The 11026-nt window shown below is 37.7% G+C and overlaps 2 protein-coding genes across 5 annotated transcripts; one reads left to right on the forward strand and one right to left on the reverse strand.

Annotated features, from left to right (window-relative positions):
- Positions 1 to 338: 338 nt before the first annotated feature.
- LOC111329465 (uncharacterized) lies at positions 339 to 9042 on the reverse strand. 3 transcript variants are annotated; one of them, XM_088751160.1, is made up of 4 exons: positions 8888 to 9042; positions 6572 to 7970; positions 2683 to 2915; positions 339 to 2561 (listed from the first exon to the last, which is right to left on the reverse strand). In XM_088751160.1, the coding sequence occupies exons 2-4, from the start codon at positions 7912 to 7914 to the stop codon at positions 2152 to 2154; spliced, it is 1986 nt and encodes a 661-aa protein (XP_088607286.1). In that variant the 5' UTR covers positions 7915 to 7970; positions 8888 to 9042; the 3' UTR covers positions 339 to 2151. The 3 variants fall into 3 exon arrangements, with proteins under 3 accessions (XP_088607286.1, XP_022789912.2, XP_088607285.1); XM_022934177.2 differs by having other exon boundaries at positions 6572 to 7974; XM_088751159.1 differs by having other exon boundaries at positions 6572 to 7974; positions 8884 to 9042.
- Positions 9043 to 9113: 71 nt separating this feature from the next.
- LOC111329464 (UPF0728 protein v1g117062) lies at positions 9114 to 10793 on the forward strand. Of its 2 annotated transcripts, XM_088751262.1 has the most exons (4): positions 9114 to 9300; positions 9420 to 9539; positions 10071 to 10106; positions 10310 to 10793. In XM_088751262.1, exons 1-4 carry the CDS (start codon positions 9210 to 9212, stop codon positions 10372 to 10374), a joined length of 312 nt encoding a protein of 103 aa, XP_088607388.1. In that variant the 5' UTR covers positions 9114 to 9209; the 3' UTR covers positions 10375 to 10793. The 2 variants fall into 2 exon arrangements, with proteins under 2 accessions (XP_088607388.1, XP_022789911.1); XM_022934176.2 differs by lacking the exon at positions 10071 to 10106 and having other exon boundaries at positions 9120 to 9300.
- The last annotated feature ends 233 nt before the right edge of the window (positions 10794 to 11026 follow it).

Genomic DNA, 11026 nt, shown 5'->3' on the forward strand with positions numbered 1-11026 from the left:
TCAGTATTGGACCAGACACTGTTCCGAATGGTCCCAAATGATACCGCACTTGTGTCCCTTTGAACTTTAGTTGTATAATAAATCTCTTATTAACCAAGCTTGCTCGGGACCATACTGGAAGAATATCGGCCCTGGGTCTTTTTTGTACCGACCTCGCTGCGCTTGGTCCATACTGTCAAAACCTTGGGCCGATATTCTCCCAGTACGGCCCTCGCGCTTGGTTAATAGGATGTATTTATTGACATTTTTTTTTTCTTGTCTTCATTTTGGAATTCATTCCTGTACTAAGAAAAGTTTGTGTCATGGAACAAAAGAAGGTCTGCCTTGGAAGCTAGTGCTGAGTCAATATTAAATTTATTATTTTCCGCCTGTAACCGGTGACTGTACTGACCATTGCATCCCATGTTACCAGGGCTCAACACTAACTTTTCAACTTACTAGCCAAGTGGCTTGTGACAACTTAGATGTTACAACAATTTCAGTTAACTTTGTTTACCAGCCAAACTGGTTAGTGAAAATCGAAAACCACTAGCCAAAACTGAATTTCTACTAGACTGTGGCTAGTTGGCTACCATTAGTGTCATTAGGTTATATGTTACCATTAGGTTATATGTCCAGGCTTCTTACCATAAACAAAACAAAATTCTTAATTTGTCACCATGTTGGAAATAAGTTGATAATTTACTTTGTTACCGAATACATGACCAAACTTTAAACACAAGCATTAATTTAAAAAAAATCAACCTCTACTTTTTAATTACCGGATAATGTTTTTCAGTTAGACGCAACACCTCATTCCATAATGGAATAAACTAAAAGCTATCTGTTAATCTCCATTGCATTTGACCCTCTTAACCTCATTTTAACCCCTTTGCCCCCTTATCAAAGCTTCTAAAGTTGGTGATTGTTTACTTTTTTCTTATGATACTCATGAATGATTCAGCCATGCTACTGTAAGGAGAAATTCGATGCTGGTCACAGCTAGGGTTTTAAGGATTGTGCCAAGTTTTGTTTTTGAAATTGAGAGCTACAATTCAGGAAAAGAAGGTTAGGTATCCTATTGAAGCCAGAATTATGATAGATTTGTAACAATTTTGGAATTAGGTCTCTAACTGTTGAACTCCTAAAAAGCAAAAATGTCAGTTCTCTGCTCTGTCTGTGTAACAAATCGATGGTGGCTTAGCTTGGTCTTTACTCTTTTTAACTATGATAATTATTTGTCATCAGAGGTCAAAATATTGTGGACTCACAACTGAGAAGACACAGCAAAGTCGGGAACAAATTTTAACCACAGTGATGGCAAATACATTTGCAATTAGAGTACAGACTATGCTATACCACTGTTGATTTGTTTGATTGTTCTTTTTTTTCTTACCACAATATTGACATGAATGGTTGCATGACACATTGACACAAGCATTGTCTGTACTCTTATCAACAGTGGTAAATTGACCAATCAGATTGCAACATTACTGCCAATCATGGTACAGTATACATTTCCTAGTGGCTGTAGTTTTACCGTCGAGAATTTGGTGTTAAAGCAAATAATTTCTCCCAATTGATCTTTTCCTTTTTTCTCTAATCTTTCAGCTTGAAATAGTGGTTTTGCTAGGAGAAAATTCTATTTGACCATTTCTAGAGTGAAAGGGATTAACCACGTATCATCTAAGAAGGTGATTGCCACAGAATTAACTATTTCTTTAAAATACAACATTTCAAGTTCAAACTGAGGTGTCTATTAAGCTAACCTTGTTTCTTTTCTAAAATTACAACCAGTAGTCTAAACAAAACTGCAACTGTTAGGGATAAAACTATTTTTTTATAGAAACTATCATTATTTTGCTCTGTTCATTATAATTCTAAAAAGCATAAAACTAATCCCTTTGCAGGCTTAGAAATATTTTGATTTCACTTTTAATGGAACTTCAACCAGCTAACTCCCAGAAGTAATTCCCGTGTAACTTTTCCCTTTAATATCTGGACATTATCCCACAAACAGATAATGAGAATACCAAAACTCATCAGGTAGAAATTGTTATCTTGATCTAACATCAAGTTCTTGTAAATAATTAAAAAGGAAATTAAAGTGTATTAGCTAGAGGGGAGAATTAACAATCAGATCTTGGAAGTTAAAGGACTATTTGTTGCAATCTATCGCCTATTGTTAGTTACTGTGTATGTGATAAGATAAGCTGGATATGCCATATCAAGTTTATAGAGAATGTATACTGTGCAGTTATTAGCGACCCCATTGATGCTGTCATAGCGAATATTAGACCCCTTCTTCAGTGGAGGCATTTTGAGATTGTGGTCTGGGGGTAATGATATACTATCTCCAGTGAGGACATGGGCAAGGAATAGCTGAAAATGTTGTGTTTGAGCATCATGATACACAAATCCATGATGGCTATACGAAGCTTCAGAGGCAAAATAAGCACCACGACCCCACATGCCATCAGCAGAGTAGCGCATATCAAACCCATCTTCACCTCTCCAGATGGCCTCAGGGCTTGTTTGTCTGGTTCCATGGAACAGTTCTTTTTCATTGATGGATGCCGCTCCTGATTAAAGGGGACACATGACAGGTTATTGTCAAAATTGCATAAAGAAAAGGTTACCAACAGGGAAAGTGAAACTTTAAAATCTTAAATATATCCTTGCTTATCCATCACAAACACTTACCATTTTTCTCCTTCAACAAATGACGCTGTATTGCATATTTCCTGTAGAGCCACTTGTTCTGAACCCGCTGTACGTTGACCACAACTGCCTTTTTTATACTCCTCTTCAAACTCCCTAGAACATGATCCCACTCAGCTGAACCGGGACGTACTCTTACTAATTCTGCACCTTTGCTCTGTTGCTGCCAATCATTTGGGACTGTAAGGGCTTCTTGTGGTATTAAACATTTGCCACTAGAGATAACCGAAAAAAAAAAAAAAACTTAATTTGTCTTGCAGGGTTTTCAAATTCAGCTGGTGCCCGATGCAAGTCACCAGCTACTTCAAGCATTTTCGCCACATAATTTGTCTTCCAGCACCCCACCCCACAAGGCCGCTCTTATTGAATTGAGATAGTGCTCGGGCCCCTTTATAATTTCTTCCTGCGACTTTTTTTTCAATTTGAAAACCCTAATCTTATGGTCATACTTTTAACTGATGAATTATTGAATTATAAGAATTATTGAATTATTAGAATTATTGAATTATTAGAATTATTGAATTAGACATTTAAGAATAAACACTAGCGAGAAAAACACACAACGTTTCGATGACTCCATGTCATCATTCTCAAGTGAGAAGAGAATAAAAATGAATAGTTAATTTATACCGTACGAAGGTGGCAAACGTAAAAAGTTTAAAATATTTAAAATATTTAAATAAATAATTGCGCGTGTTAAGTTCATAAATGTAAACTATTAAATAAATAGTTTCGCGCGTATGGAATCCGATTGTTTGTTCAAAGAGGGCTTCATCTTCTTTATGAAAAGCATTTCATGAACTAAACAGTCCAGTTTCCCGGTGCACTTTTTAAGTACGTTGAAATGCTTGGTCAGGTCGCCGATGGTTTGTAGGCCGTGGTCGTTCTTTAGATGTTTGCCGATGGCCGAATTACGGTGCTCATTAATACGTTGATGTAAATGCCGGCTGGTGTACCCGACGTACTCTGCATCACACAGATCACATTTATAATTATATACAACGCATTGTTGGCTAACTATAGGAGGTTTAGGCTCACCTACTCTGAGATCTTCACAGATTTTGCGACTCTTGAACACGGGATGAAGGGTGTGATCGATTTTGTTGCTTAGATCTGATAATTGCCTTTTCACTGCGTCAGCTGACTTTTGATCTTTAAAAGGCAAAACCACTCGGTGAACAGCATTTTCGTTGACGGATAATTGAGCTTGCACTACAGGGTTTTCTGACCTAACTGAGGTGACAAAGTGAGAGATGGTGGAATTGATGAGGTGGTCGGGATACTTGAGGTTTGTAAACATCATCTTTAGATGATCACATTCAGATTGGAAGGACTCCCATGTGGACGACAGGCGGAATGCACGATTCAACATGCCATCCGTCCATACACTTCACCATGGAGCTAGCATCTGGAAACAAGTTACCTTTTGTCGGTATGGAAGTGCTCAAGAAAGGCTGTAAACTAGAAACTAGTGTTTATCGGAAACCAACAAACACAGGCCTATTGCTTCATCACCAGAGCCACGTCGATAAAAGGTACAAGAAATCACTACTTAAGACCATGTTGAATCGTGCATTCCGCCTGTCGTCCACATGGGAGTCCTTCCAATCTGAATGCGATCATCTAAAGATGATGTTTACAAACCTCAAGTATCCCGACCACCTCATCAATTCCACCATCTCTCACTTTGTCACCTCAGTTAGGTCGGAAAACCCTGTAGTGCGAGCTCAATTATCCGTCAACGAAAATGCTGTTCACCGAGTGGTTTTGCCTTTTAAAGATCAAAAGTCAGCTGACGCAGTGAAAAGGCAATTATCAGATCTAAGCAACAAAATCGATCACACCCTTCATCCCGTGTTCAAGAGTCGCAAAATCTGTGAAGATCTCAGAGTAGGTGAGCCTAAACCTCCTATAGTTAGCCAACAATGCGTTGTATATAATTATAAATGTGATCTGTGTGATGCAGAGTACGTCGGGTACACCAGCCAGCATATACATCAACGTATTAATGAGCACCGTAATTCGGCCATCGGCAAACATCTAAAGAACGACCACGGCCTACAAACCATTGGCGACCTGACCAAGCATTTCAACGTACTTAAAAGTGCACCGGGAAACTGGACTGTTTAGTTCATGAAATGCTTTTCATAAAGAGGATGAAGCCCTCTTTGAACAAACAATCGGATTCCATACGCGCGAAACTATTTATTTAATAGTTTACATTTATGAACTTAACACGCGCAATTATTTATTTAAATATTTTAAATATTTTAAACTTTTTACGTTTGCCACCTTTGTACGGTATAAATTAACTATTCATTTTTATTCTCTTCTCACTTGAGAATGATGACATGGAGTCATCGAAACGTTGTGTGTTTTTCTCGCTAGTATTTATTCTTAAATGTCTAACAAAATCTAATGTCATTCGAATATTGAATTAGAATTATTGAATTATTAGAATTATTGAATTATTAGAATTATTGAATTATTAGAATTATTGAATTATTAGAATTATTGAATTATTAGAATTAATAGAAATATTGAATTATTAGAATTATTGAATTATTAGAATTATTGAATTATTAGAATCATGAATCTGGCAAGGCATCTGCCAAAATTGCAGTTGTGAAAGAAGGTAATTTTGAAACTCACTTTTTTGTATTTTAACCTTTTTAACCCTTACGAGTGACCAACATCTAATTTCTCCCAGCTGAATCACTCATTAAGATCAGGAGAATAAAAGAAAGAATTGTCAACCTAAGAAGCTTTGATTGGGAAACAAATTCTCCTTTATGGTGCTAAAAGAAATGTATAGAGAAGAGAATTGGGGAATATTGATACTGATATTAGGGTGTAAATGGTTACTCAGGGCTCAACACTAACTTTTTAACTTACTAGCCAAGTGGCTGACGACATCTTAGATGTTACGACAATTTTAGTTTGTTTACTAGCCAAACTGGTTAGTGGAAACCAAAAAACCACCAGCCAAAACTGAATTTCTATTAGTCTGTGGCTGGTGGGCTACCATTAATGTCAAGCCCCATCACTGATCTTTTACGACACTTTCATATCGCATAGAGCATACAAGTGGTTGCATTTTCAGAATTTTTTTCTACCAAGAAGTCTTCATCCTTTATAAAGATACCTTCCCATGTTCATCTTACTTACTTGCAGGAGAATTTTCATACTGGTTAGAACTTGAAGAGGAGTGTACTTTCACTGTACACTGGTCTTCTTTTCATACAGGTTCCTATTAAAGTTTATGGCAGAGCTGGACACTAATGGTAGCCAACTAGCCACAGACTAATAAAAATTCAGTTTTTCGCTGGTGGTTTTCGATTTCCACTAGCCAGTTTGGCTTGTAAACAAACTGAAATTGTTGTAACATCTGAGTTGTCACTAGCCACTTGGCTAGTGAATTGAAAAGTTAGTTTCGAGCCCTGTTATGGGTTTCCTGTTTACACAACCCTCCCTTTTCGGGGAGCAGGGATGGTGCAGTGGTGAGAGCACTCGCCTCTCACCACTGTGGCCTGGGTTCGATTCCTGGACCTGGTGTCACATGTGGGTTGAGTTTGTTGTTGGTTCTCGTCCTTGCTCCGAGGGTTTTTCTCCAGGTCCTCCAGTTTTCCTCCCTCCACAAAAACCAACATTCCAAATTCCAATTTGATCTGGAAATAGTGGACAAGGAAGAGCCACCCAGTGGAATGTCCATTGCTAAATTACTATTTATTATTATTATTTATTTATTATTATTTATTTTAGACCCCTCCTCTAATAACATGCTGTTTACTTATAAAAGCACTTCGTTTTACAAACTTAATGCCTGGAACAGGTAGGATAACCTTCATAAAAATAGCAATGAGCAACACACCTGATCTCTTTATTTTCCTCGTTTCCTTCTGGGACTCGAAAGATGTGGCTTTTTGTGCCATTGTTGCTGCAAGCCATTGTCATTTTGAAAAAATTAACTTTGACACTTTTGGTCGACCCTGGTAGCATAATAGCTGCAAGTTTGTCAGATGCAACTCCAGAATAATCTGACTTGCAGTTTTGGAATTCTTTTTCCAAAACATTGCATTCCGAGTCAGTAAATGGAACCAACTTGTTGTCGCCTGACTCCCAAAACCACGTCACCCTTGGTAATAGAACCTTCCTCCTCAAGCTGTGGGCCTGGGTATCAGGCTTGTTCCCAAGCTCTTTCCCAACCAATGCAACTTTGTTGGGCTCATTGGCATACTTTTCTAACAGCAAACCAATTTGAATGGGGTCTGCATCAGGGAACACTTTTTTCAAAATCTCTAAGTCACTTACAGAGGCTGTAGCTGACAACCCCTCCTTCCTACTTCTGATTTCTTCAACCATTAGCACCTCTTTGCCTGAATCTGAAGGTTCTGCACAATGAACCACTGTGGAAGTCTTTGAATAGGAAGGCTTTGCAATACTTTGTCTTTTCCTTCCAGGTGATTGGCCACTTTTAGACTGATCTCTGTTTGAAAGAGACTGGGTATTATTGTTACCTGTGCAACTTTTTCCATCGGCATCAATTTCAACAATCTGCAGCTTTCTAGGTTTGGTCATTGACGGATGGAAAACGCCTCCTTTGTAACGTATACAGATACCATTATGCCGTGAAGGTGAAGTTGTACCTGATTTACTGATACAGTTACTAGTGCGGTGAAATGATTTTCTTGCTGAGCTTTCTACAATTTTTACCAACACTATGTCACAATCATCATTGTCTGAATTACACTTTAGTGATTTAACAGTGTTCACTTCTTTCTTGTCAGAGTTTTCAGAACAAGATGTAAGTAATTCACTTTCATTGCTACCTAACACTTTGGCTTTACCATCTAATTCACCCTCTCCTAACATTGGAGGCAAGCTGTCAGTGTCACTACAGCTGGAATCTCTTCTCTGTAATTTGTTGGGCGAAAGCTCCTCTATACCAGCTTCTACACTGCATGAGTTGCAGTCCTCTCTTGCTATTTTCTGTTTTATGGCACTTTGTTCTTGAGTTGCATTTTGATCAAGATTTGACCTTTCCCCTTGTAGAAGCATGTCAATGATTACCGACAGGTGGTTAGCTTGGTCTGAAAAGATTTCCAGGTAATTCCTCAACACTTTGCAGTCCACAGAAGGAAACATTTCAGCCAGACAAGCAAGATCATGTTCCAACTTGTATCCAGAGTTTGCATTTGAAGATGTATTACTCATGCTGCCTGCTGCATTAAAATTACTCTTAGCATCAAATGGCTGTAATATCTCTTCATCTACCTGTCCAACAAAATAATACACCCATAAGATAATTAAAATGAAATCGATAATTAGTGATCAATAAATATGACTTCTCTTTTCGGGAAAAAATTTCCTATGATCACACGGTACGGGCAAAGGTTGAAATGACAAGCACGTGGGAGAATCTTATTTCATGGAATCAGTCAAAGAGCTCCTGTTCAATTACTGAAAATCTATGGACATCAAACAGATCAAAAAGGTGCTGTATCTAAACGACCGGCAGCCTATCAAGGTTTGCAAAACTCTAAATGACCAGGAGTCATAAAATTTTGGTACACTTGACAAATCCAAGAAACTCGGCCAATCGAAACTACCATATGTCTATTAAGAAGGGCACATCGACCCAAAAGGCATTAACCTTTAATGTTTACATTTATATATCATAAGTTTGAATGAAGATACACCATATATGACAGTTAAAAACATTTGAGCCAGATATTTACTACCATTTGCGTTCAACCGTGAAGCGTGAACGTTTTTTCGTGCATGTTTATTTTTCAAACGAGACAGTTTTCCCACACAACTGTGACGATTGGACCAATGAAAATGTTTCGTTTGGAGCACAAAACTATGATAGTTGGTCCAATCGTCACAGTTGTGGGGGAAAACTGTCTCGTTTGAAGAATAAACATGCACGAAAAACGTTCACGGTTCACGGTTGAACGCAAATAGTAGTAATTATGCAGATGAAAAAAGTATAAATGCATAGAGTACCATAACGACGAAATAAATTGAGGAAGATCACGCATTCAGGGTTGTTTAAGGTATCACATTTTTTGCTGTAGTCAAAAAATTAAAGAAGTTGACCAAACATCAACTAAATCAACAGAAAAGAAAAGGTTCATTAGAGAACAAACGAAACTAAATTAGGCATTAATATAATGATACTTACCGCAAACAAGGATCTGCAGTCATCCCCACCTCATTTCACAGCCAGATAAACAAATATATGTTTGCTTAGCCTAAAGAAAAAATCGAACCCGTGATCGATGAATTGGAATCAAATTGCAATGGAGTAGAAAAGGAGCTTTTAACCGTCAACTTGAGCGCCAAACGCTCCTTTAAAAGTAACAGCCTTCTTGATTGGTCAACTATGGGCCAATCAAAAGTAAAATAATTATTTCTTTAAAACAACAGTCTCCACGATCTCATTCGGTAATAAACATGGCGGACTCGTTGCCAACATAAACAACAACCAACTTTCTACCTGGAAAATGGTCAAACACAAAGTAACTGTGAAGTTTGGACCGTATATGTCATGTGGAATAGTTGAACATCGTACTGCGCGTTTGGAGGGGCTTCAAGGTAAAGATTCATCGGGGTCAAATTTCTTCGTATTTATTTATTTTTTAATACACGACATGTTGCATTGTACTATACTATTTAGAAATACACGTTGTACTAGCTATATTTTGGTTTCACAGCACTCTTAAGAAGCGAGGGACACACAGTAGAATTTGTCAAAACTCCTGACAGAGATGATGTTGAGCTGGTAGTTCACGGGGAAATAATTTATCGCTGTAAAATTCAGGCGCTTCAATATGGTAGGTCTTTACCAAATTCCAACTTGGGAGTGAAAGAGGTGCTAGCCGTTTCATTTCCAAGATTGACCAAGACATAATTTCTCCTCGCGATGATTCTTTAGACAGAAAGGAAAAGAAATGTTTGGTAGACCGACAGAAGAATTACTATTGAGATCTAGGAAGTGGAAGAGTCCACTGGGGTGGCACATGATGTGCAAGGTCTTTGATGCCAAAAAATGAAGGAAAAAAATTATCTGTGTTGCGTACACAATTTAGTCTCCACGACAAGGTTTCTAACCTGGTTCTGAAGCTCCTGTGGTGCATTAGTATCACTCCCAGAGCTCCAGGTGGGGTCCCTCCTTTTCAGCAAAGTCAGTTAAACAAGTCAATGAAAATCAGTGAAAAAAAAAAAAAAAAAACTTTTCGAGTGCCTCACTCATGGAGCTCCTGTGGCTCATCAGTGTTACTTACACCTGGAGCTCTAGGTGGGGGTGCTAACATCAAATTTTTCACTGATTCTTTTTGACTCATGTGTTAAACTCTGCTGGTTAGGAGGGAACACTGGTGCTCTCAGGTCAAGTGGTCTCAGTAAGTCTCCAATTTTAAACAATTTTACATGTGAGTTTACACATACTGGAAAGATCACACTCCTTTTGCTACAGCACAAATGTTATTGTTTGATACCACCTGCTGCTTTGATCACTTTCCAACCACCACAGGAGAACAAAGTTAGGAAAAAGTTAATTAAGGATGAAAATTTTATTGAAGTTATGTATCAACTCTGATTCCAGGGGGTGATGGAAAACTTGATCCAGTATGTAAAGAAGCCCTTGCAGCTGTCAACAAAGCCTACTAAATAAATAATTGTATTTATTTACCTGACAAGCAAAACTTGGTTTTTACAAAAATGACATTAACTTAGACTTGACCTTTAACAAATGAAGTGTGACTTGTGCTCAATTTCTCAGATGTGAGTTTGAGGCTGCTGGTTCATTCATTCAGATCATGAGATTAATGGAAATGGTTGCTAACCTAAGAAGCTTTGATTAAATAATACACAAATTCTCTCTGTCAGTACCAAAGGAAATGTTTGGAGAAAAGTATAGAGAATATTCATACGGATTTTAGGGTGCAAAGAGGTAATTCTTAAAGTGAGATTTTGTACTTTGTTTACTGCTGGCTGTAAATGGATGGAGTGATGAAGTTTCATTCTTTATTTCAATGTCTGACGAGAAAAATGTTTGAGCCTTTATAAATAAAAGAAACCACTACTTATATAGTTCAAGACTTTTATTCATCAATGAGTTTTCAAGATATTGTTATGCTGGACATTCAAACCCAAAATCCTTAACTTGCAATCATTAAATTGTGAATGCAGGTGGACATTTAGATTCATGTGGTTCTAGAGATAAGAAATTTCTGCTGGGACCTGAGTTCTGGTATTTTATCTAAAAAGATTACAGCTTCATCAAGGAGTCAAAGAATTGGAGCACGGAGGCCATGCTAAA

Source organism: Stylophora pistillata, chromosome 2 (assembly GCF_964205215.1).
Source record: "Stylophora pistillata chromosome 2, jaStyPist1.2, whole genome shotgun sequence".
Taxonomy (NCBI): Eukaryota; Metazoa; Cnidaria; class Anthozoa; order Scleractinia; family Pocilloporidae; genus Stylophora; species Stylophora pistillata.

Coding starts and splice junctions, on each gene's coding strand:
- LOC111329465 (XM_088751160.1), bottom strand. CDS start 7,914: ATGAGTAATACATCTTCAAATGCAAACTCTGGATACAAGTTGGAACAT. Junction 2,916..6,571: donor GAGGAAAATAAAGAGATCAG/GTGTGTTGCTCA, acceptor GGTTATCTCTAG/TGGCAAATGTTTAATACCAC. Junction 2,562..2,682: donor TTTGTTGAAGGAGAAAAATG/GTAAGTGTTTGT, acceptor CCCTTTAATCAG/GAGCGGCATCCATCAATGAA.
- LOC111329464 (XM_088751262.1), top strand. CDS start 9,210: ATGGTCAAACACAAAGTAACTGTGAAGTTTGGACCGTATATGTCATGT. Junction 9,301..9,419: donor GCGTTTGGAGGGGCTTCAAG/GTAAAGATTCAT, acceptor TTGGTTTCACAG/CACTCTTAAGAAGCGAGGGA. Junction 10,107..10,309: donor TCTCAGGTCAAGTGGTCTCA/GTAAGTCTCCAA, acceptor CTCTGATTCCAG/GGGGTGATGGAAAACTTGAT.